Source organism: Grus americana, chromosome 22 (assembly GCF_028858705.1).
Source record: "Grus americana isolate bGruAme1 chromosome 22, bGruAme1.mat, whole genome shotgun sequence".
Classification (NCBI taxonomy): Eukaryota; Metazoa; Chordata; class Aves; order Gruiformes; family Gruidae; genus Grus; species Grus americana.
The window spans coordinates 6,004,804-6,031,032 of NC_072873.1; the positions used below are offsets into that span (position 1 = coordinate 6,004,804).

Below are 26,229 nucleotides of genomic sequence, written 5' to 3' on the forward strand. Positions count from 1 at the left end.
AGCAAGAAGTTCTCATGTGAACATCCCTTAGGAATAGAGCTGTTTTCTTGTACGGCATTCATATAATAGCTTGAATGACCAAAAGGGAGAGCTGTCTCTACAGCTAGGATCTGCTCTGTGGGATCTCCTTCTGCATTGTGGGAAAATCCATCCAAGCTCCATCTGATGCTGCATGAAGGCAGGTGCCTGGCTTCTGAAGGGACGTAAGATTTACTCGCTATCTATATGCCTCTTCTTCCTTTGCCTTACTAAACCAGTTATCTTATCAGGCCATTTCTTGTTGGGCCTTTCTTAGTGAGATCCAGAAAGAGCCCTGCACCGTCTCTCTCTCGCTCACCTCACCCCTCAGTGCAGAACAGCCATCCAGGCCCCAACTTTGTGATCTGCTTAGCAAGCAGCTGCTGTGTATTTACCAACTTATTCACCATGATGCAAGCCTAATTTGCTCTTAAACATTTTGCAATACCACCATATCACAGACAAAGCACATAGGACTCTGAGACTGGCACATCTTGCCAGATGCCCACACCATGACAACACAGCATATTTGAACAAGATGGGAAGAGGTACTTAAATCCCCAGAGGAAACGTAAAACTTGACGAGTGGATGTGTGATTACGGTAGATGAGACACCCACGTTTTGCAACTCCTTGTAAACCACATTCATTCACACCTGATTTAGCTGTAAAGAAGGTAAAGAGACCACGCTGGTCAGAGAAAGTGTGTAAAAGTCAGTGCACTCAGCAGTTTCTCATCTTCATTGGCAAATAAGTATTTTTCACTGATTAGTTGTTTGACTTGACCAATTCATATGAAGATACACGACAGTGTGGACTCATACACTGATGGTGTGGTTGCCTTGAATTGTGGCTGTAGGTAAGAGGCGAAGTTAAATGAGAAGGTTTTCTTTGCTTAGCAGCACTTCCCAAAAACTGAGTCCTGAGCTGTCCTTGCTGGTATGTGTGGGAGAGGCACAAATCCCTTTTCTTCTTGGCCCAACAAAATCAGTGCACATGCAGCAGAGCACAAAATCAGTGAACATGTAGTGGTATGCAGTTCCTTTGGAAAACAGCACAGAGCACGTTTAGCTTGCTAGTTATCAAATGCAGAAACATTTGCAAAATGTTTCTGTCTTCTGGTGGCAAGCTGCACGGCTCTGCCAGGCTGTGTGTGTAATGACAGCTCTTTGCCAACAACACATTTTTTTCACGGTGCTTTGGCATGCCACACCGCAGATACGGCACACATGCTCGAGTCAGGGTCCATGAAGCAGTAGCTTCAGCACATCCGCCACCCACAACCAAGGTCCCTGAATTCCAGCTGGACTTCTAACACGAGTATCAGCATTCAGTAGACATTATTCTGGGTTTCAGGAAAAAGCATTTTCCACATAATGCTATTGCTTAATTGGCAATTTAGTAGTACATAATCACACAGAATCATTGAGGTTTGAAGGGACCTCTTGTGATCGTCTAGTCCAACCCCCACCTGCTCAAGCAGGGTGTTGTGGGTTAACCCTGACAGGCAGCTAGCACCACACAGCTGCTCACTGGCTTCCCCTTCAGGGGGACATGGGAGAGAATCGAAAGGGTAAAAGTGCAAAAACCTGTGGGTTGGGATAAAGACAGTTTAATAGGTAAATCAAAAGCTACATACACAAGCAAAGCAAAATAAGGAATTCTTTCACCACTTCCCATTGGTAAGAAGATGTTTAGACCTTTCCAGGAAAGCAGGGCTTCATCACGCATAACGGTTACTTGGGAAGACAAAAACCGCAACTCCAAACATCCTCCTCTTCCTCTTTCTTCCCCCTAGCTTTTATTGCGGAGCACAATGTCATGAAGTATGGAATATCCTTTTAGTCAGCTGAGGTCAGCTGTCCCGGCTGTGTTATGTCCCAGCTTCTTGTGCACCCCCAGCCTACTCTCTGTTGGGGCGGTGTGAGAAAAAGAAAAGGCCTTGACTCTGTGTAAGCACGGCTCAGCAACAGTTAAAACATCCCTGTGTTACCAACACTGACTTGGTCACAAATCCAAAAGGCAGCACCATATGAGCTACCATGAAAAAAATTAACTCCATCCCAGCCAGACCAACTACAGTCTCCACCCCTTATTCCATACCATTTATGTCGTGCTCGGGACCCACACTATCCAATACACCCTCATTAACCGTCACACCCCCTCCCCCCTGTGGACTTATCCACAGCCACAGAATGTTTGAGGTGTACTTGCTCCAATGTGGACCTAGCTACAGGTCACAGTCCTTTTGACTCGAGTTCACGCTGGAGTTCCAGCCTGTCCAGCAGCACAGGACCAGCAGCGATGCCCTGGCTATCTGCCACCCCAGGCGCATGGCCATTGCTGTTAGCAAAATGTTCCCAGGCACAGCAGAGTAAGATGATAAGCACTACAGCAAATAGCAAAAGAATCCACTAATGAGCATGAGCCTCTAAGATACATTAAGGCACGCTAGCCCCGTGGCAAGCACAGGAGCCTGCCAATCAATAGCTGAATAGCTGTAACAGCTATCAATTTTGTCAACCACGCTCCAATGAAATACATCGCTATCTTGAAGCCTCTGAGCTCAATGCTGGGCAGCAGAAAGTATTTCTGTGGGTTAACCCCAGCAGGCAGCTAAGCACCACGCAGCGTTCACTCAGCGCTCCCCTCCTCCCTCCCCCCCCAGTGGAATGAGGGAAAGAATTGGAAGGGTAAAATTTGAAAATACTCGTGGGCTGAGATAGAGACAGTTTAATAGGTAAAACAAAACCTGATCATGCAAGCAAAGCAAAATAAGGAATTCTTGACACCGTACAAGCAGTGTTCTGTGATAATTGAGCCATCGTTGTGTTATCAACGCTGTTTTGGCCACAAATCCACAACAGCACCATGCAAGCTACTATGAAGAAAATTAACTCTTGTCTAGACAAAAGCAGTACACAGGGTCATCTCAAACAAGTTGCCCAGGACCTTGTCCAAGTGGGATTTGAATATCTCCACAGATGCAGACTCCATAGCTTCTCTGGGTGACCTGTTCTAGTGTCTGACCACTGTCACAGTAAAACCAGAAAGTGTTCTCCTGTCTTTACACTGAATTTCCTGGTTTTCAATTCAGTCTGAACGTAAGAAAACACTTGCAAGCTAAAGATTTCCAGTATAGCTCAGAGGAGGCTGTTGGTTTGGGTTTTTTTTTTTCAATATCACAGATATTCTTGTTCAATGCCAAGTTATTACAGATAAATTCTTTGACTGGGATTGTGCAGTACACGTTGGGACAAAGCCAAATATGGCTGCTATTAGGAACAAGCTATAGCTCATATATTTAATATAGAGTTAGGTTTAAATACGATACACGGAAAATGCAGACAAATGAACAAGTGACAAATACAGAAAAAGAAAGAAGGTCGAAAAGCCAGTATCATGAGCAAGCCAGAGTCTAGCATTAGCTCGCATTTGGTTCATATAGACAGACATCCTCTCCTTGTGCAGACACGCTCCAGTTTTACCGGCATTATTTGTCAGTCTCTGACCATTGGACTTGTCTTTATCTCTTTCATGGCTTCTCTATTGTGACTCTTCTATTGTCAAAAGCAAAAATTATAGTGGTTCTTTTTTCCCTTTTAATACGTTTACTTAGTATTTATCTGTCTAATTCTTTATTACCTGTCATGCTGCCTGCTTAGGTATTCTCCTATGGAAAGCCTCCTCTCTCTCTCTTTCTCCTTCTTGCCTTATTCTTCCTCTTTGTTGGTTTAAGACCTCTTTGCAAACACCAATGCCTCCATCTCAGCCAATTTTAAAGACAGCCTCTTCAGCCCTTCAGAAACACAGGCCATCTTAGTCTCACAAATACGTTTAAAACGTGCCAAATGTTCACTGCCTGAGAGCACCTTTGTGGTTCTTTTGGCTATAGAGGAGAGGTGGCTGAGATGGTGGCGGAGAAATCTCCATTATGGTTGCCCAGAGCACGCTATGAAGACTAATACACCAAATGGCCAAGACGAAACGTGCAGTGGGGTAAAGTATACCATTTATAGCTATTCGTAAATTCATTGTCTTGTACTGAAGGAAAAACCGCTTCACATTCAGAACTTGTATGCGTGAGAGGAAGGCACAAGCCGTTTTATCTCTTGCAAAATCTTCCCACTGTTGTTGGATACATTCAACCCCGCTTTCTGAAGGAGGTCTTTGATGTCTTCCCTGGGGAAGGACACGCGAAAGGTGGGAAACCTTTTTCTGTATTCTTCTATTTTATCTAGAAGAAAAGTAGACAAAATATGTAAGTAATTGCCTAACAGAAAACTACAAGATCATTCAAGAAAAGCATGGACTTGAGGAAAACATTAATCCTTGAAGATGTGCAAGTTTCCCACACAAGTTCTTTATCACATTAAGATCCTGCGGGAGCTAGTGAAGAGAAAGGAGTCAGAGTCTGGAGGTGCCTCTTTCATCACCTGCTTCATCAGTTGTCTGAGAGAGGGGGATAAATCTCTCTCTGGACCTGCCTGATCCTCACCAATAACTGTAAAGGAAAGCAGTGGTAAATATGCCAGACGCGGATACTCTGGCTTCTAAATGTGATGCCTCCCCAACTCCTCTTTAGTAGGAGGACCATAATTTAATTACACTGATTTACACAACAAACCACGGAGAGCGTAAAATCCTTATAGTTCAGGACATACGTCGCCCGTCTGAGAGGGTGAGTACATTAATGCACATGCAAGCTTCTATCCATTCGACATTGAGCCTGCCCTGTTCCTTTTCTTTGGCGTGCATTTGTGGCAGCAGCGCTGAGTAAAGAAGGACTCTGCAATGCTTGACACTGGAAGTTGAGAATATGAAATGAAAATATACAGAGACAAAATTGCATAGAGTACATGTTACCAGAACAATTCACGTTGTTGAAGAGTGGAAAGTGCATGACTGTAGGGCATGACTCGTCTCCTCGGAAGATATAGCAATCAGAAGGGTTGTCCACGTTCTTTTCCTGATCCTCTATCTTGGGAAACGGGATATGGTTTTTCTGGCAGTATGTAGCTGTTTTCTTGATAGTCTGAGACACAGAGAAATTGTATGCATTTTTTAGTTCCTCTGCTTCTTTCTCAACTCCTAGAATAAATCAATCCTGCCTCCGGTAGTGAAATGAATTGCTACAGAACATTGATGGTTAGTGTCTTAGACTATATGTCATTGCAACATAAAATACATTTAAAAGTCTAAGCTTTCCTCAAGCATTCTCTGAGGAACAGACGAAGTCTGGACTATAAATGAAAATCAAGCACTCACTTCTGGCATCACTTCTAGCAAGAACCTTTGTTTAACAAATTACAGCTACACCCAGAAAGGCCATGTGGCTAACACAGAAAGATGTCAAAATTAAAGGGATTTGGCATCTATAAAAGAGTCAGAAGACATCACCAGCTTCACAGACTTTCAGAACAAATGTTGCCTTCCACAGCAACCCCTCCTTTTGCTCTACCATTCTAACAAAATTAAAAACTCGCCATGTGCCGCTTCTGTCGATCTGACCATCAAAGGGAGACCCTAACTCACTTGACTCGAGGCACTCATGAACTTGAATGTTGGCTTGATTTTGCGTGAAAGCATTGACTGGGGTAGGCGTTATGTTGGGGGCTTGCACAAACTGAGGTTTTCTGTGGTCTCCCTGAGACATATTACTCCCAGCTGTTCAGGAGTCGAGGAGAAGAAACAACCTGTGAGTCTCTTTCGCTCCTCTCTGAATGGGTGTGCAATATTCTGCTCTAGATGGCACAAGGGCTGTGAAGAGCAGCCACTTTATGTAAGCTTCCCAGAGTAACTGGGATCTTACACAATTCATTCCAACAACCCCTCCACAAGGAAGGCACTTCACAACCAAAGATGGGGCCTTAGGCACTAAGAGCACTACTGGCCTCTCCCATAGACAGGCATGCACTGACACCCTGATACTTCTGTCACCCCACCAAATTGCCTCGGGGGTTAGATTCTACAGATCTATCCCTTTTCCTTAATCCCTATTGGGAAAAGATGGAGTTGTAGCTGAAGACGTGATGACTCTTGTGGTCACAAAAGACAATCAGACTTCTCACAACGTCTTCCTGGAACGATGTGAAATAGTAATGCTATTTTGAAAGCCTAGCAAGTTCTTTTTTGACTCAAGCTCCCCAAATTCATCACCTAGGCATATATGTTTAAATGGAAGCAATTACAGAAACAGCGTTGTGCATTTACCCTCATTTGTTATGAAATTTGTTTATAAAAGGAGAAAGGAAATGGGGTGTATGAGGAGGAAAAAAGCCTACGCAAAGGGAAACTGAGCAAAATTCTTACCAATACTGATATGAGGTCTCCTCAAAGGTAAAAGATCTATTTTGCTGTAAATACTGCCTTTGAAAAAGCGTTCTGCCATCTGACAGGGGCTTCTCTTACCTCTAATAAGGGTTTCTGCTCTTCTTCCCTGGAGAATTACATTTTCCAAACCCCTTTTCCTTCATTCTTGTGGACGTGTGAGTTGGTAAGGACCAGATCCTTCCCATGGGCCCATGAGCTCCATTTAATCTCAGGCCTGGGTCTTCAAGCCCTACATGAGCTATGTCCTAGGTGCACTGGTCTCCTGCTCAGCCACAGTCGTGCCTGTGCCTTCACCCCCTACATCTGGGCCCTGACCCAAAGGCTGACTTCCCAGCTTGACCTTGGAAGGGTGTCATCACTAGCCATCGCTGGACTGGCTACCCTCAGCAGACCTGACCCTTACCTGCCACCAGTCCTGATCCATGTGGACTTCCCAAATTGACCTCGGACCTGCCTCATCACAGCAAACTTGCCTGATGATTCCCACCCCTGTTTGAACCTGACTGCTATCTCCAAGCCCTCCCTGTTTGTCTTGCTTGGATCCTGTGAAACTGGGCACTGGCTGGCAAGGCCCTGCCCTGCCTGCTCTGTTATCACACCTGGCTCCCTTTCCCTCAGGAGCAGCTGGCCCTTGGCAGTTAGCTCAGGCCTTCCTGAGCCCTCTGCCAACCCCATGGAGCCTGGCCCACACCTGTGCAGGACCTTGCCACTATGACTCCTCTTGAGGGGGGAGCCTGGCCCTGGGCTCTGATATCCCCACGCTGCCAACCTCTGACCTTTTCCCAGGCTCCTGAGCGATGTCGTTCCTCAAGCCTGTCAACCCTCCAAAGCTTGCCAGGGGCAGCTCAGAGAACCTCCTGCCCCACCTTCTTCGCTCCCAGTCCGGCCTGAACCCCAGCCTGAACACCCCTCCCCAACCCCAAATCTCTCGTGCCGTGTCCCCTTCCCAGTTGGCAGCCCCTGCCCTGGCTCTGTGTCCCCTGAAATAGCCCACTGACAACCACAGCAATGAAATCACTCTACAGCAAGGCCCTTCTGAACCCAGACCTCCCAAGCATGAGGACACACTTTGCTGGGATGGAAGGCTACTGTCAGGGTCCTGAATGCACTAATAGGCCTTAATGGTCCTGGGGCCTCCACCCGTACCCTTTCCATTGGTACAAGCAGCAGTGTTCAGCTCAGCCACAGATGTGTCTGCACATGGACTCCGTTGATCCATTCCCTGACACACGGACTGACTTTCCTGCTTGACCCTGGACCTGTCTTTTTGCCATGGACTTGCCTGGATAATCTGGACTACTGATTGACCTTGTCTGCCATCCTTGGACCTGCCCTGCTTGTCTCTCTCAGGTGCTGCAGGGCTGGGCCCTGGCTGGTGAGGCCCCTGCCCTGCTGGCCGTGTTATTGAGCCCGGCTTAAGGAGGAGCTGGCCCTCACTGCTCCCTAACAACCTTATTTGTAGTCAAACGGAAATGGGCGCTTGAAAAGATCACTTAATCTATTTTCAATGCCTACTGTAAGATGCCCATACGAGCCAGAACGTCCAGGTGCAGCAGCCTCCACTGTCCCTAAAGTGACCGCACTGAAAATATACTGAGAAGCAGCAATTTGAGGTATCCCAGCACATTGTAAGTTCTTATGAGACCCTAAACTTCCCCCCCCCCCCCTAATTCCCCCCAGCAACATGGAAGAATTCAGTGTCGAGACCATGTTTCCTCATCCTGCTCACCAGGATGAGATTCTCTGTGATGAATGCCATCAACTGCCCCTGAGGAAGGAGTAATATCACTTACCATCAGGAAAATTCTAGGCAGCCCTAAGGAAAAAAGGGAGGCTAAGACGTTTGTGAGCTTTCCCCCGATGCACCCTTGATAGCCTGACAGCTTGATAACCTTCGTAGGTTACCGCACAGTACCATGTGAACAAGACAGATAAAATGGCTCATGTTCTCCGAGTAACTGTTTCTGCCAACTGCCTAGAAAAGAAGCCCAAGCAATGTGATGATCAGCATCCCAACCTGTCAGAATCCGTTCAGATATTTCTTTGAAAATTGCTTTGACAATGACTGTAACGCATTTTGGAAGTCCCCAACCCGATGACCCCAAAGGAGGTTCTCCAAAGCCATAGCCACACATGTACCTCAAAAGGATCTCCAGAGCTGAAATCAAAGGAAATGATCAGATCTATTCGCCTCTGTGCTCGAAGGACCAGAGGATAGGCAGAATTTATTGCCAGGCCAGCGTCAGTCAAAGAGATGAGTTTGGTTTTGACCAGGTAAGAGGGCTCAACTTTAGCTAATCCAATGAAAAAAAAAAAAAAAAAAAGCAATGAGATTTCAGAAAGACATATATGAAAATACGCATATATACATAGGTGACCAGCGCCAAAAGAGTCCATTGGTCTTCACTGACAATGCACCCCAAAAATGTACTGAAATCTGCCTCTCCTTGCCTCTCCTGCCCAACCAGAAATCCAACCGTATTCTCACAAGAGGAGCCCAAATCCCTCTGACCTACCTCTCTGACCGTGGTCAGTTGCAAGATCAGAATTCCTCATGGGCTTTCTGAAAGTGAAGAGATCATGGCCCTGGAACTATGCACCCATAGTTTTAGGACATTTTTGAGCAAATAAATGAAGGCATGAGCCAGCTAACTGCAGTTGTCTAAATGCAGGTTTCTACTTCTGTGCTGGGTGCCAAAGTTGCCATTATCATAAGTGAACATCCAGCTAGGGTAGGCAATGGAATCTAGAGACTCATGTTACTGCCCATGCATCAGGAGCACAACTCAGTTTCATAAACTTAGTTGTCCGGTTTCAGCTCCTTCGGAGGGACTTGTGTCCTCCAGGTTCTCCTCCAAAAGGGCACAAGGGTCCTATAGGTTTTATTTTGGGTCTTCCAACTTAATGCTGTTGATCCTTGTACTCAAGGGCAGTTTGTGTGACATTAGATGCCTGTGTTTACGTGACAGAATTGAGCTGATATATCTGCAGTGATGTTACAGATCTGGATTCCAGTAGTGCGCAATAATTCTGTTTATGACTAGTTTATTTGCTGCCTATAACAGGATGCTGTGAAGAGGGTGTGGATCCTGGAAAGGAAAGCTATCTGACTCGCTGTTTTAGGAAGGTAAGTGGCAAAGATGGTTTTCTTGGTTTAACATCACACAAACACAGCATAAAAGCTCTGCTAAACCCCAGGCATTCTGCCCCATAGATCTAGTTGGACAGCATAACCACCCCGTATTTTCTGAATATAAACAAATCATCATTTCATTAGATTTTCTTACGGCAGCTGTAAAGGAAGTTATTAGTCGTTCCCCATTGCCAGGTCAATGCACATTGAATTGTTTTAAGCAGCATCCTAGTGACATTCCACACTGAGCCTGGGGAGAGACAATAAATTCAGAATATAGTTGAATCTAGAGAACTTCACTTTTCTACCGTTGCGACAAAATCTGGGGGAGATGCGTGGTGTTAGAGGAAATATGTGCAGATAGCGTACAAACAGCCTGAGGGCCAAGGGCTGAGTGCTTCAGAAGAGAAAGAACCATGCCTTGCGCTAGTTCAGATAATTAACATTAAGCAATGGAATCTAAGTACAGCTGAAACAGATTAGAATAAGCCACTCAAGGCACCAACTATACAGGATTTGGGCCCTACACCAGCTGGCACATTCACCAAGCTTGATGCTCGCAGGCTCTGGAGTGGACTGGTTACACCAGTGCTGTACAACAGTGAGGCCTGATCTTTTCTGCGCCTCTTACAGCTTTCTTGTGGTTCAGGGGGACTGTTAATTCTCTTCATCTCCTTCCCAGCTGAAAGTGCCCTGAATAAAGTGAGGGCCATGCTACAGCCTGGTAGAATGACCTGTATGAGGTGGGGGATTTTAGCTGAAAGCCATGAGATCATCAAGAGACCATGTGAGAGACTGTGAGAAGACCAGCCCAGTGAAAGAGTTTGGAGGACTGCACTGTGCACACAGAGACAATCCAGGCCTTATCGGTGAACGCACTCCTTGGAACAGGCATTGGAGAGAAAAAAGGCCTGTCTGCAATGTCCAGATTTAATCTCAGGGTGCCAGTTGGCTTACTCCAGAAGGAACTGGCCAAAAGCCGCCCATACACTGTGGCTGATGGAACTAGCAGAGCCCTGGACCTAAACAGGTAACATACCAGCTAAACATTGCAAATGTATTTGAGGAATTTCAGTGTGAAATTTTACTTTGCAACTTATTTCGGTCTTGCTTAGACCTCTTCCCGCTCTCTTTGGTCCAAACCCAAATAATACTCATTTCACCCACAACTGAGTCTATTAAATATTGCAAATGTGAGCTAAATTAGTTCAGTTCATTGAAAACAAGCTTCAGTTTAGATAAAAGGACAGAAATGCTGATTAGCTGGGGGAGAAAAAAACCCCCAACACAGAAAGAATGGAGTGGCTTGTTAAAGAAAACCCAGTTTTGCTTTAGGATGTCTTTATTTCAAAATTTCTCTAGTGGTGGAAGTTCCAAGCGACACTTGACATCAGGGCACCCCAGCTGTCCAACAGCAGTCCACTCAGTAATCCACTACCTGCAGCTGCCAAGATCCTATACTTCATCAGTTTGGCATGTCTGAGAAGTCTTGCTGACAACACAGGTTCGGTCAGGAGCAAAGATAGATGGGAAACAGTGATTGTTCAGGATTAGGTCTCTTACTCTTATTTACTTAGGTAGGCAGGTTCTAAGAGCTTTTGTGAGACCTGAAAGCTTTGCGGATATTGGAAACTAGTCCCTGGATGAGGGATATCGGCACTAGCATGTGTTCTTCAATATGGTTTTCACCAGATCTTCCTACTGTGGCTGCACCCAACATTTACGCTGGAATTCCAGCTCCCAAAACTCCTCCCAAGCACGTGCAATTTTCCAAAGCACATACAATACAAAGAGTCATCAAAGATAGTAAATGAGATAAACTTGCCTAGGAGGTTTTCATGGGATGATGATAACACTCCTTCTATAATACCTTCTTTCCCAAGACACCCTGAGGAAGATCAAGTGGAGAAAAAAGCACAAAACCCAGTCATGTTAAAGAAACAGATAGGTGGCAACCTACAGGGCAACTTTTTACTACAAATGCAGGTGGACATTTCTACCTGGGGTGGAGAGGGCATCATCGTTGTGGTAAGCATTAGTGCGGAATACTTGCCTCCAAATGCCTTTTCTATCTCTTTGCCCAGTTCAGCACAGCTCTTCATTCTCGCCTCCTTCGTTTTCGTTGCCCAAGTATTAGACATTTCAAGGCACAGTTGGTAGGATGCACTTTTTCCCTTCTCTTGTTAAAAAGAGAGAAAAGAAGAAAAGGAAAATAGGAGAATGCACAACAAAGGAATCACCTTTTGTAAAACCAGGTTACTGAGAATGCACGTGCTTAGAAATCTCAGCATCATTCACTTGCCTGACAATATATTCAACAATTTGTCGAAGACTTCCTTAGGATCACTCCCACTTACAGCACACAGCTGAAGGTCTAGTAGAAGAAGAGTGGACTGATAAGCCATGAAGGTATCTGAAATACTCTCTAAGAAAGATAAGAGAAAAGTTACATCAGAATGGAATTTATCTTACCAAACAACTGATGAGGCAGTAACTGACATGGGAATTAGCGAAGATGTAGTCCCGGCATTCAGTGGAATCTGTAGAAACACACTGACCTCATTCCTCTTATCCTAAAGAAGTTGTTCAAGCCGGTGAGAGGAACCGTGTGCCAGAGTGAGTATTTCTGTCTGTTGACAATAAAAACACCTAACACTGAGCATTCACATCTGGACAGCTGCGCAACCATACCAGGATTCAGATGGCCTTTGTGTTCATCTTGGAAGAAAAGTTCCATGAAACAGAGTAGCAGGAGGAGGAACAGAAACACAAAGTTTGGAGTAAATGGGGATTTTCTAATATGCCTCAAATACTACATTCCCATCTTGAATTAAAAAAAAAAAAAAAAAAAAGTGCATAAAGGAATAAGAAAAGTGACGATGATTTGAGTCAAGCCTAGTGTGATTTCTTCAAGCGTTAGCAAGAGAGTACTGTGGGAATGCTTTTTCTGTTTTACAGTCATTAAAATCTAATTTTTCCAGGTGAACATTTCCATATGGAAGAAGAAAACAAAGAAACAAACAAGCAAACAAACAAAAATTCTGTGGGAAATTTGAATTTTACAAAAGGGGAAAAAACAGAATAACAGGTCCATGAAAGGTGCCATGTTTAATATTCGCTTTCTTTTCCTTGAAGTCTACTGTCAACCAGCCACGATGGTTAGCACAAAATGATTTATCTTTGGCTAAAGTAATGTTTGGAAGAACATATGTGCTGACTTGCACTTACTTCAGGAAGTGTAGCTGAGCCGTTCCTGATCTGGATTTTTATGTCTAAAGTGTAGGTCTAAGTTCTCACACCAAAAGAGCTACGGACACTCGCATACAGTCTGCCTGTAGCGGCAGACATGAAGGTGAGCAAGATCTGCTCTTTCACTCCCTCTGCCACCCCTGCTGTCCCCAAGCTTCCCAGGTGGAAAGCCATCTGGCGTATTGCAACCGAGAGCCAAGGCTAACTCACAGGCAGTGTGGACAAGCAGGAAGTTTGGACCTGAATGTGAGCGTGAGCCTGGAAGCTGCGTGGTGCAGGCTTCGCTTGTACTCCCTGGCCACAGCAGCTACACAAGAGTGCAGTAACATCACCTTCCCAGAAGCCCGTTACTAAAGGGTGTCTGACATGAGTGAATCCCTCCAAAATGCCAGGGTGGCTATTTCAGTTACATGCTCAAGATCTCACAAATCGTTACGTATATGAGAGACAAGGAGGTCTGGATTTCCTTGTGCCTGCTGACACTCCTGTCAGTCCCCTAAGGAAAACACGGGGCAAGCAGAAAAGAATGTCAAATTTAAAAATTTAAAACAGAACAGAACAAAAGAAAACAAAAAGGCGAAGAAGCACAATAACGGACCTGGTCCATATGAGGTGAGGCCTTTCAATGGGTGCAATGTTCCTTGTGAGAACAAGCCGAGACTCTCTGGGAAGAAATAAAAGGATAATTAAAATAAGGATACCCCTTCCAATAAAATAGTCATTGTCTGCCAATGAAAGACATCAGGAAAGCTAGCCATGCACCTAAACATAGATGTACAGTGCTATTTTAGATTCCTTGGAGGATCTCACCCGCCTTGTGGCTGACACTCCAGAAGAGTACTAACCTCTTGCTGGTTCTGTTCATCACTCGTAGCTCTGTGCTCGCATTCTCAGACACCTCATGGCATCTCAGTCACCTCTATTATTCCCCCAGCAGTTTTGATAGCCTCCTACCTCAGAGTTTAACATGTCATCTCTGATGATACGGCAGAGGGGCTGGAACTGGATGATCTTTAAGGTCCCTTCCAACCCCAAACATTCTATGATTCTATGATTCTAATTTTGGCTCTTCAAGCTGCACAGTCTTGGGTAAGATCTGGACAAACTCTGTCTGGGCATCTCTGAAGATGACAAATGGAGTGCCAGTGGAGCTTGTGTTAGGCATAGCTGTATTTCTGTTTGGAACTAGAGCACTGCAGGGATTACTTGAGGGTAATGGGAAGTATGTGCTCCGTTTCAGCGGGTGCAACAACTGATTTGAGCATACCAGCAACAGAAAACATGTAGTACCTCGTATAAACTTCAGATTTTCTTCCATGCTTCCAATAGCACTCCCCCATAAGCCTGGGAAAGAAAAAAAAAAAAAAAAAAAAAAAAAAAAGAAGGGCTTAGAGTGCTTGCTTTATAAGTTTCGCTAAGAATTCAAGTCTGCCTTTCAGCAGTACACTTCTCTTACTAAACTTTCAAAATCTGTAAGACAGATGTCTAAATTGAAACTCCTTGACTCATCCTCCCTTACTGCCTACTGAAAGGATTATACACCTCCTGAAATTATTTACTCCCTCTTCCTCCTGCTAGGTCTGCCCATGTTTGTGGACCAGCTTTTTATGTTACTTAAGGGCAGAACCCCATGGAAACCACTGGGTACTCTCACACTGCAGAACTCTTGGGCGAGTGCTTCCTTGGGCCAGCCCCACACATGAGCCTGGAGGCATAAGTACCCTTCATGGATGTGTTGTGTTTATTTGTTTTTCCTTCTGAGTGAATTGAATAGTACGAACTGGAGTGCTGCTTTGTTTTTTCTTTTTCTCCCCCCATAGCATGATGTGTTTTGAGGTGTGTTTCGAGGAGACTGGGGCATGAAGTCGTTAAACACAAGATCTGTTTAAGGATTCCAGATATGTTTAGTCATGTCACAGACAAGTGAGATGAGATTAGATTTGCAGCTATACCACTTTGGTAGGGAATGAAAGAACTTTGGACGTGGACTGAAACGGAGTGAAACAAACTAGCAAAATAGGAGCTACCAGTCCTCACAGTAGGATGTCTCTAGTTTGGGAAGCACCTCTCCCTGTAAAGTCAACATGCTGGGATTATAGAAGATTTAGACATCCAGGTTGGAACTATGTTATTAACATCAGCAATCTAAAGATTAGGTCTCTCACTTCCCATAGAAACCACAAAAAATTGGTCAATGTAGACAGTGGAGTGTATAGAGGCATTCAGGTGTTCCAGTTTGAATGTTTAGAGTGAGACAAACTACTCTCCAGAATTCATATACTATTATGTGTGCATTCATGGAACAACAGATGCGTCCTTGTTACCTACAGAAAGATCCAGAATAGCTAAAGCTATATTTTTCTTTCTACAAAGCAGAATTAGGAAGATTCACCTTGCATGTAACAAATGGATTTCTTCTTCCCCTTTTTCTTCAGCTCACCCTCCTCAAATTCACTTCCAAAGTGTTTGGTACTCACAAAAGCACCCAAGGCAGTATATCCAGCCTCATGTGGAGTGAATTCAAACCAAGTCCCTGAGAAAAATCAAACAGCTTTGTCACTCAATATTCGGACGCATAGCTGGCCTCACTGTCCCAAAGTAGCCTTTAGGTTGTTTTTTCTTCTCTTCTAAAATCACCTGATATTAGCTGACAAAGATGAATTTGCATATGGGGAACAAACTAAGTTGCAAGCGTGCTGCCACCTGCTCTTTGATACGCCCTTGGTGTCCTTCCTATCTTGGCCTCCAGCTGCCACACCAGAAAGGTCTTGGTTTCCCACAGATCATGTGTCACATTGTACAGCTCTGTGCAGATCTCCCAGAAGTGTTAGGTATCTCAAGGGCCTCTCGATGCTTATGCGTAGGTGACAGAGTCTGCCTGCCCTACTATTCTCTAGAGCCAATGAAGAGAAGAGACTGGGCTTGATTCACGTACCCACAGATATGTACCTAGGAACCTACGGTGCTAGGGACCTATGGTGAACTGAGTCACCTGCATGGGGGCAACAGTTATGACTCAGGACTGAAATAACACTCATAGTCCTTTAGAGAAGTAGGTGAAGCAGGCAGAGTATGGTAAGGCACGTCAAATGGAACCACAGGCCTCTGTGTGGACAACTGAATCAAGTCTATTTGCTCCAGAGGGACAACAATTATTCTAACAGGTATGGAAAATATAATTTGATAGCAATGGTGAAACTTTTTGTTGGCCGTGACTGTTATCCCACACCCACGTGCCTAAACTGCAAAGCCACCTACTCTCCATTTCGTAATCCCTTCCTTGATCACATTTCCTTTCCAGAACGAAGCCCTCAGCTCTCGCTCAGACCTTCCAGGATTATCACAATTCCTGGCCGGCTTGTGCTTTCTAAATCAAGTCCCATCACCTGAAGTCAAAGCCTCCCGCTGGTAAGTGGAAGGAGGTGATCTGTCCTCTGTGCAAGTAGGGGAAGGAGAGACAGTCAGAGTTTTAAATTGTAGCGAGGGAAAAGTCAGTGTAATGGGATGGGGTAAGAGTAGTTGTTTGAAAGTAAACATCCCCATGTGAAGGCCTGCTCCCTAACTACTGAAAAGGGATCTAGTTGCCTCGTTCGGTTCTAGAAGCACTGGATTGTCTTGGAGCTCCACATAGGGCTGACAGACATGATAGAGCATTTGCAAGAGATCTGCACCCTGCTGAACTCAGATGGAGGCCGAGGAGATCGATGATGGCACTAAATGCCTATATTCAGGCTTCTACATTTTGAAGATCTATTTTATTGATGTTTTATTTAATCTGTTTAGCCCATTCTATTCTAGGGGTGCCTCACCTTATCCTATCATGAAAGCCACTTTTACAGAATGTGATTCATCCAGCCTGGAAGTGAATGTTTTTCTCCATTATCTATGAACAAAGACACAGACTGACAAACTGCAATTGGATGTCAGTACAGTTGATGCCTGCCATCGAGATAAAGGAACCTTATGCATGCTGTTTAAGATACAGTTAGACTAGGAGCCCATATTTTACCTGGAAAGAGCCCGCCTTCTTCACTCAGTTTATCCTTATCCACTGCTGCATAAATCGGGTAAGGGTTTATTCCAGTCTCTGAGGCCTCCTTGTGGTCAGCCAGCTCTTTCTCATCAAACTGGAAGGTAAGTATGGACTTCTGAAGGAACATGAAATGCCCCTCCCCTCTGCTATAGCACTGAGGACACCCCCACTTAGGAGACTGCGTTAACCAAGGCGTTGGATTAACCACTTCTGCCTTTCCATATCTAGAGATAAGATGTCATGCTCTGAAATATTGCTTCAATTTATAGAGCTCCACAAAAAAACATCCACTGAGGTCAAATTTTGTTGCAACTACTCGGAGATCTTCAAGACACTCCCAAGGTGTTTGAAGTTAGCTCCTTACCTGCTGCAGTATTTGGTACACAAGAAAGGAGGCCCAGAAGTCGGTGAGTGAATAAAGTTCATCTTTTGATGACTCCTGTAGGGATTCTCCTGCTTTCGTAATATGCCAGGATGAATTACTGAGTTGTTCACACAGCTTGTCTTTCAAGGACAACAAATTTTCTGACCATTTCTCATCTCCATACAGGAGGGACATGCACCTTTAAAGGAAAAAGAAAAGCCCTATCTCTAGCACAGGGGGAAGCGAATGGGGCTTTGCTTTTTTTGTTTGAATCTGCATGCAGATACAGGAGTGTCTTTAAAAACATATGGGAAGAGGAAGAAGTCCCAGGCTTCTACAGAAGCAAGGCACTTTACATCATAGAAAGGTGTCACTTACTGCTCAGCTGCATACTGATAATGTCATTTAATTGGTTGGGTGACCTGAAGCTGAGTTTCAGCTGGCTACGTGCCATATACTAAGGCTCAATTGCTGCAGGAATGCAGATTTTGCAGACAGCGTTTGTGGGAAAGGTGTGAAATCTGCCAAGACACAGATAATCCATCAAAGAACTCGGAACAAACTTTGACACATAGAATCACGTCATCATTTTGCACTAGAGACTTGTGACATCTTTTTGTCTGTTACTAACTAGGACCAATAAAGCTGGTACACATGCAGAGTGACATCATCTCCTACTGAGCTTACAGCTCTCAGCTCGTGCTAGCTGCCTGCAGAGATGTAAAGACTCGCTCTGTTCCAAGACCAACTCCACAGCCTAATTCAGGTATGAATTAAGATGTACAGCATTCCCTTCTTCATCTAGAGCAGCATGTGTCTTGACTCTGTGCAAGGACGGAGATGTTCTGGATTACTGCAGACACCATATATGGTACCTAACCATAGACAGTGACACTTGAGGTGGCCTAAAATGTCCAGGACTTCCACCCTCATGTGACTGACAATAACACAAGATCTGAGGAATTCTTGTGTCCTCTTGAAACAGCTGCTGAAAACCACACGGGATTTCCTCCTAGGGCATCTGAACTGTCACTGGAAGTCTGTCTTTGGAGAACATAAACCTATCCCCTTAAGTAAAATGGAAGGAGAGGTGTGTATGTCCCATCTAGATACACATACGGAGATGTCTAAATTTAGACAGAGTTCTGTCCTTACAGAGTAGATGTCTGTACACAACCTATAAGCTAGAGTGCCTTTACAGTCGCTTGAGTGTAACAAACAATCCTGGCACGACATTGACATGCTGCATGTGGGCCTTAAGGTAAAATGGCTCATGTTCCTGAATGTCATTTCTTTTCAGTGAAGTAAGTGAAGTATAAACATTCAGATCATAACCTTACATGGGTAATGCCATTTAACTGCCACAAGGATGAGTGACATCACCACAGACCTTTATTTGAATCACCATTAAGAGGCACTAATTTCTTCGTCTCTGGGGATGAAAGGTCAGTCTTGCTGAACTGTAGCGAACGTTGCCAATATTCCCTGTGCCTCCCACCATTGCACCGGCAAATATCTCATCTACCACTGAGTTCATCTGTTGAGAGCCCAACAGAGAGTTCTGAACAGTGATGAAAGTGTCAAATTACTGTTGAATCTGTGGAGCAGCAAAAACATTCACCATCACACCAGACAACAGGCACCTACCAAGTGGATCCCGACACCCCACACAGATACGTGACAGCATCCAAGAGATTCTGTTTCTTCAGCTCCACCAAGGTTCCTAGCATGGCTATCATGGCACGCAGGCCTCCGCCTGATCCCAGAACAACAATATTGGGCACTTTATTCTGGGGAGTGGAAGACAGAGAACATGCTTCTTTTAGAGCAAAGGCTTAACAAACAGCAAGGATAAAGGCTATTGCAACGCTCACCTGACCTGCTTCCTTGCTTTAGGACACATTCCATAATGTGCCTCTTTCCCCCTATTTCTCTTTTTTCTTTACATCACAGTCACTGAATGGGTTCTCCTTTGTATTGTGCTATCACTTGTCTTCCTGGTACTGAAATTTGCTGTGGCCGTGGTTTTGTGCTGTAGCTTCAAAATATCAATAAACCTTGAGCCGTATTCATTGTGTTTCTCTAGATGTCATCTCTATTCCCTTTTTGTCACCAAGAACTTGTTTTTCCTCCCAAAAGAGGAAGGTAGACCTATTACAGCCAGCCACAGAAATTTCTCAAGAAACACGTTGCACTGGAACTGGCTGGAGCAGAGTCAACTTTCTTCACAGCAGCCCATATGGTGCTGTGGTTTGGATCTGTGGCTGTCAGTGCTTACCTGGTCACAAGGAATCTGAAGGGTTTTCAGGCACGACAGGACTTTTTCTCTTCTCTGCTGAGTGGCTTTTTTCTCACCTTCTGAGAGGTCGTGAGACAGACGGACTTTGTTGTCACCCTGGCATACAAAGTGAAACACATTCAGGGGAAGACTATTTCTCACTGCAAGAAAAATCAATGTATGGGATCCACACAGCTTTCTGCAGACTAGCCAATGTCCACTCTGAGTCAAGACCTCACAGCATTGTAAAGAAGATCAGGGAACTCATTTCTGTGTTTATTACACTTTAAATACAGGATGAAAGAGGCAGTATTGATGAACCTGATGGAGAAAGTGAAGAGGAAGGAACACAAACAAAAGTTTCAGTTCTTCCAGATTAAAAGGCCCTCGAGCTCCCGACTGAACAAAACAGTCCATTGTCTCAAAGGAAACATTGTTGTGCTTGTTAGCGTTTTTTCACAATAGTAACTGTAAATCTGAAATATTTTTTCTTCTTGAAGCAATTTATCAAATCTGGTGAAATTCGCTAGTTGATTTCCTCGAGCCAATGGTGTATTTTTCAGTTAAAAACAAATGTCTAACTTGAACTAATGTTCACAGTAGCCTGAAGAAATGCAACTTTCCTAGGTTTGTATTATAGATCAGGTATATGCTGGTGGCAGCATTCAACTCATTTCTGCTTCAACTTCAGCCTGAAATCTACAGTCCCCTCAACATCCTTAAACATCAGTGGAGAGCAAGAAGCATTTCTAGAGGACCTTCCCGAAACCATATTTCAGACACCCCAGAGGTGCCTGTGTACCTCCACTATGAAATGCATCCACGACTAGCTCATATGTAGAAATCTCTAATGCAGGTGTCTAATGCCAGGTGAGACGAATCCTACCCTTGTTCTGATTCATGTCCTGGAGGACCCTCTTTAGCTATCGTCTAGAGAGGAAGGCTCAAATAATTGAAGTTAGTCCTTACAAAGACTTTTTAGAATAGAATTAGTATGAAGTACAGAGAACATCCATTTTATAAAACAATGTGGACAACGAAGCAACTAGAAGAGGAATTAGGAAATAGAGGGGGAACCCAGGGTAGAAAGAGCATACCTCAGTAGCCATTGAGTTGTCTGTCTTTGCTTCCTGGAGACCTAGTGAGAAGGGAATGCACAGCAATGTGTTAGTGCAGAGTAACTTTCAAACGACAAAGGAGGTGAATTTATTTTCCCTACTATCCTCTTCCAAGGTTAAAAAAAACCAAACCCAAAACATGTGTTTAAAAGAAGGACTGAGTAATTATCATCTTGCATCATACCACTCATTACCTAGGATTAATGATTCACAGCCTGATGGCTATGACTGCTCCACCTTGTCAATATTGCCAATATTACCATAATTTCCACAGAATGCTAGCATACGAATATGAAATAATTGATGCCAAAAGAATTTATAAGTATTGTGTATGTCCAAAGACAATCAAATGACCATCATTAGCCTAAACAGTTACACTACCTTTGGCTGTTACTGCTTACTTGACTCAGTCTGAATGGTAGCATATATATAATCTGATAATTTATGTAATGTCGGGGGGAACTTCGATATCAATAGAGACTGGAGGATGAATGGATTGAGAGCAGCCCTGCTGAGAACGACTTAGGGATACTGGTGGATGAGAAACTGGACGCAAGATGGCAATATGCGCTTGCAGCCCAGAAAGCCAACCGTATCGTGGGCTGCATCAAAAGAAGCGTGACCAGCAGGTCTCCCCCTCTACTCTGCTCTGATGAGACCCCACCTGGAATACTGCGTCCTGCTCTGGGATCTCCAGAACAAGAACAACATGGACCTGTTAGAGCGGGTGCAGAGGAAGGCCATGAAGATGATCAAAGGGCTGGAGCATCTCTCCTATGAAGACAGGCGGAGAGAGTTGGGGTCGTTCAGCCTGGAGAAGAGAAGGCTCCGGTGAGACTATCTTGCATCCATTCAATATATAAGGGGGGCTTCTAAGAAAGACAGAGAGCAAGACTTTTTTTCCAAGGCCTGTAGTGACACGAGAAGGGGCATCAGTTTTAAACTGAAAGATGGTTGACCTAGATTGGACATAAGGGAGAAATCTTTTATGATGAGGGTGAGGCACTGGAACAGGTTGCTCAGCGAGGTTATGGATGCCCCATCCTTGGAAGTGTTCAAGGTCAGGTTGGGCGGGGCCTTCAGCAAGCTGACCTAGTGAGAGGTGTCCCTGCCCATGGCAGGAGGGTTGGACTAGATGATCTTTCAAGGTCCCTTCCAACCCAAACCTTTCTATGATTCTACGAGTACTTTGCCAACCAGTAAATATCATATTCACAGACAACTCCTGGGACGGCAGCACTGTAAAACAACATCTACCTAATTCCTCCTTCCACCATTAGAGATGGGCTTAGGACACAGGTTAACTGCTTACAAGTTGTATTGTCTAAAGCACTAGATCGCTATGCAGGTGCCTCCTGGTTTATGCCCACAGTCTCAGAAAGTGCCCATGCACACTGAATCCTGAGTGCCCAGCACAGTGCTCAGCACAGCCAGTAACTTTCGTAAGTGGAAAACAACAGATGCACAATTCAGAGGAATTGGGAGATCTTAAATAAAAACATGCTCATTTTCCTCCGTGATTATGTAAGGAACATCAATATCTCCATGATTCTATGTGAACAAAATAATTTTCTTGGGGTCGGGCACTTAGTGAAAAAGTAACCAAAATGGATGTATAGGAAGGACAATGAGACCACAGAGTTAATGGTGATGTGAATTCTTATTTCTGTGTACTAAAAATTCTCCCTAAAAATAAGTCTATTTCATCTTTGCTATTCTTTCAAACTTTGCCAAGCTTTAAATGTTGTGGTATAAATGTTAAATGTTGTGATGAAAATCACCGCCTTTCTCAGATTCATGTTGGTTTTCAAAGTTGCTCACTATTTCCAGAATCTACAACGGTGAGAAATAGGTCGTATGGACAACATAGATAATTTTCCAGTAGGAGGTGAGAGACTGTCCTAGAGCTATCTAAGAACACAAATATGTGGTATAACCTCTACTGACTGGAAGCTTTTGTTCACGTTCTAGGGTGTGGGAAATAATATTAATGTCACCTCAACAGAGTGCCCTTGATGACCTTAGTTAATTGCACAGATTTCAAAGAACGTTGGATGAATCAGCTAATGCCCTTGGAACTGTCCCCATTGAGCGGGAAGGAGAGAAATTAAACAGTTATGTAGCATTGCTTTTTCCATGGTATCACATATTAAACAGCTTTCCCTCACTGGCGTGTATATGCATACCAGACTATTAACAGAGAGCTGGTGAGCAGAGATGTATACCCTACTTTTTAAGTTATTGATGTTAATTCTTCCACGTTGGAACAGTATTAATGCAACAGAAGGGCTGGTGTGCACTTCAGTCTTTGGTGGATTTTTCTCCTGCCTACGTGAGTTTCCTCACCAAAGTATCTTGTGCCTCACGAGAAAAAAAATTCCTCAAAGATCACTCTGACCATTTCCAAAACATTATTACTGAACAAGGCCTCAGATATCAGTTGTAAAAAAAGGCCATGCATCCACCTCTCTATTTCACAAAATCAGGTTCTACTGAATAACACAAACTGTTTGTACCACTGTAACATGAACCTTGGACCTACTGACAGTTTGTACTGGTTGGGATCTGGTCAGGTAGAGAAGCCCTGCTTCTTCCAGGCCACGGAAGGGACAGTGCCTGAAGTAAAATCTCTGGCCAACGAGGATTGTAACCAGAGGATATCTTGTTCAACCTACCTGCCTTTCAGTAATTCAGCGTGACAGCTGTGTGGGAACTGAATGGCCCCAGGTTTTCTCTAGGTCTACGGGGAAGAGGAAGAAACCTGCTTAAGAAGCTCACACCAGTTCTCTCAGGCAGGGTGCCAAGCTAGTGATAAGGTGCTTATCTCCCTCCTTTGAATACATATTAACCTACCAGTCCCAAGCAAGCTGGTGTAAATATATCAGAGAACCATGTTGAACAGAGGTACTAGGTGGACCTTATAATCCAAAAAGATACCTCGCTGAGACTGCTCAAGGACCAGTAGAGAAGAACAAGGATATGGCTAACACCAAAATCTAAATGATAACACATTGAGGTACTATTGCTCTTAAATTGAGTATTTAAGAGAAAACAAGTACAAACTTATTGCAGAAGACATCAGGAAACTCATCCGGAAATTACAGAACACCCCGGTGAAGTCACCACATATCAATTAACACACAGCTACTGCCCGGTCTCAGTTTGACTTTTGTTAATGAAGAGCAACATCATAACACTGAGTTGAGTTGCTACCATTTATTCATAAGTGACAGTAGCCCTCTGGCGGGTGCCCATTTTTATTAATTAGCTGTAAAGCAAGTGGCTGCAATGCAGAGAACTGTGAATGGCCAGAGGAGAATGGGGCAAATGAATCCTAAACCAACACCCTCACAACATGATCCCACCACGGTTTGTTGAGCCAGGACTCCTCCCTCATTTCATGTATCCTCCAAGCCGAAGTCCGCGTAAGAGCTGGAAAGGCTCCCCTCCCAGTCAATGGAGGCATTTTTGGTGTAATTAATCAGAGCTAGTTCCAGTTCCACCTGAGCCTAACCATTCCGCCATTGCATTGCTCTTGGAATTCCAGGCTTCCACCTGCAATACCAGAGTGTCAGCCACACGTGAATGGCTCAGATGCCTTAGGGTTCTTAGAAGGACACCGTACACTTGACACACACCCTTAACATTTAGCCAGAAGAACCTCAGCCTTTATGCAAGCATCAATAAAATAAATGAGAAACAATTGCTTTTGTTTGCATTGCCAGGGAGATGTTTTCAGTGCAGGGTTTTTTTCATTTGCACACTCTGGTGTGTATGTTACCAACCACAACGGTTGTACTGTTATCTTGGTACAATTAGGTAGATACTGTACAGATATTCAAAACATGAACATTTCCCCCTCCTTTCCCTTTGAAGATTGCTGTCGGTCTCCACAGAGCAAGGCAAGACCTCAACTCTGTTTTGAGAATAGAGGGGTTTATTCATCACAGCCCTTGCAACTGCTTTCTTCGGTGTGATGAATCCTGAGTCAGATATCCCCAGATATGCCACCTGTTAGATCATGAACACTGCTTACTGTCACTTGTAGGTTCATTACCCACAAGTCAAACAAAACCACATTCAAACGAAGAAGGTTGTGCCTTCCTAAGACCAGCAGGGGTTGATCCTTGTGGGTCTTAGATAGGCACGGGCTTTTTCCTCCCTGCCACAAGCTTTCCATTTTTTTCCTATGTGTTAATCTTTCATGCATTCCTCTGAGCAGTGCACATTTAAGAGAGAATATTTTTGTCTGTTTTCAGCTATTTGGTGCACAAAGTTATGAAAAAAATGTATATGTATTCACAAAGAGAAGAAAAATACTCATTCAATGAAGGATGGCAAATGAGAGAAGTTGTGGAGGCAGATAAGCTATGGCAGGTGGACACTAAATTTATTTGCCTAACGTTTAAAATAGTCACAATAAGTTTCTTCTCTAGGCAGCACTGATACATTAGATGCTGACTTCAGGAGGAGGCGCAACTCGCTCTGGGTCTATCTATTTCTCCCCACTGCCTGTAAAAGAACCCCTGCAGGCAAGATTCATCTTTGTTTTGATGCCAGGTTAAGATCCCCCGAGTTCTTGTCCAGGCAACATTTCTATGACTGTAACAATCTCAAATACAGAGGAATAACTTCTGAATGCTGAAAGTGAGACAAGGCAAATGCCAGAGTAAATACTTCTTATGATTTTTATCCTAGACCCAGCCTTACGCTTTTAAGATAGGCCAATTGCTTGGAGATGCTGCACATTTACACTTGAGTCAACCACAGAATCTTGCGTGGCTCCATCCATTCTTTAGTCCCATCTCCTGCCTTTGTGAAGGGCCATGTATGACAGCCCCTGAAAGGCAGTCATTTGGCTGCTCCTTGAGACCTTTTTGAAGTAGATTCCATATGATCCTCTGACAAACCCTTCTTTCCCCTTTCTCCCTTCATCACCGCACTGCACAATTCTTCCAACTGGAAGGATTTGCTTTCTCTCTCTTACATTGAGAACTCAACTTCATTGGACCATTCCATCAAAGAGCCGATAAAGGAATTCATGGCCATCTTCTTTATCTCTCTGTGTATAAAAAGATTGGTGCGGGTATGATATTGCCTCCTCTGCCTTTCTATGGCCACAGTCTTTGACTAAAACATTCATTCTTCTAATGCTCGCTCCGATGGGGTTTCTTCCCTCTTTTTCCTCTCAAAATTTGCAACATATTGCTTTCTACAAATGTGCTTTCCAAGTGAAACTGAGGAACATATCATGGGAACACCAGTGTTTTTTCCAGTGACTTAGAAATCCCAATAGGTTCTTGCTGTGACATTTTATTTTACTGTCCAAGTGCAGAAAACTAGCAAGATGATAGAGAACAGACTCATGATGGCATGGCCAAATTGACATGTGTGCAGTAACATACTGAAATGAAAAGAAAGGGTTAACCTACAGAAGGAAAGCTACACTAAACACAGGAAAGTTTCCTGCCAAATAAGAAATTAGAATTAGAGGTAACTGGTTAACAAATTCTATACATCACAATTATATGTGTTACATCTTTAGTTTCTGTATTAGCATGTTTATGCACAGACTGATGCGTTGACTGAATAAGAACATGGATGATCATTGCAGAGCATTCAGCACTGGCAAGGTCCTGCAGCCTAAGAACCTTAGGTTTTGTACTGGAGACACAGGAAGCAATAAGCATCATTTAGCTGATTA

The 26,229-nt window shown here is 44.0% G+C and overlaps 1 protein-coding gene across 3 annotated transcripts; it reads right to left on the minus strand.

Annotated features, from left to right (window-relative positions):
* Positions 1–1,633: 1,633 nt before the first annotated feature.
* On the minus strand, positions 1,634–20,527 carry LOC129195345 (cytosolic phospholipase A2 gamma-like). Of its 3 annotated transcripts, XM_054801294.1 has the most exons (15): positions 20,505–20,527; positions 19,408–19,524; positions 18,777–18,919; positions 17,130–17,328; positions 16,742–16,859; positions 15,125–15,265; positions 14,023–14,076; positions 13,331–13,396; positions 11,786–11,908; positions 11,537–11,662; positions 11,309–11,371; positions 9,638–9,733; positions 8,490–8,644; positions 4,884–5,052; positions 1,634–4,254 (listed from the first exon to the last, which is right to left on the minus strand). In XM_054801294.1, exons 1-15 carry the CDS (start codon positions 20,514–20,516, stop codon positions 4,085–4,087), a joined length of 1,752 nt encoding a protein of 583 aa, XP_054657269.1. In that variant the 5' UTR covers positions 20,517–20,527; the 3' UTR covers positions 1,634–4,084. The 3 variants fall into 3 exon arrangements, with proteins under 3 accessions (XP_054657269.1, XP_054657268.1, XP_054657270.1); XM_054801293.1 differs by lacking the exon at positions 1,634–4,254 and having other exon boundaries at positions 4,708–5,052; XM_054801295.1 differs by lacking the exons at positions 1,634–4,254; positions 19,408–19,524; positions 20,505–20,527 and having other exon boundaries at positions 4,708–5,052; positions 18,520–19,295.
* Positions 20,528–26,229: the final 5,702 nt, after the last annotated feature.

What these genes read in the sequence shown, in the direction of transcription:
- LOC129195345 (XM_054801293.1), bottom strand. An exon ending in TTCAGATTCCTTGTGACCAG is followed by an intron (nt 18,920 to 19,407) that starts GTAAGCACTGAC and finishes TCCACTCCCCAG; the next exon opens with AATAAAGTGCCCAATATTGT. An exon ending in ATTGTTGAATATATTGTCAG is followed by an intron (nt 11,663 to 11,785) that starts GCAAGTGAATGA and finishes CTTTTTAACAAG; the next exon opens with AGAAGGGAAAAAGTGCATCC.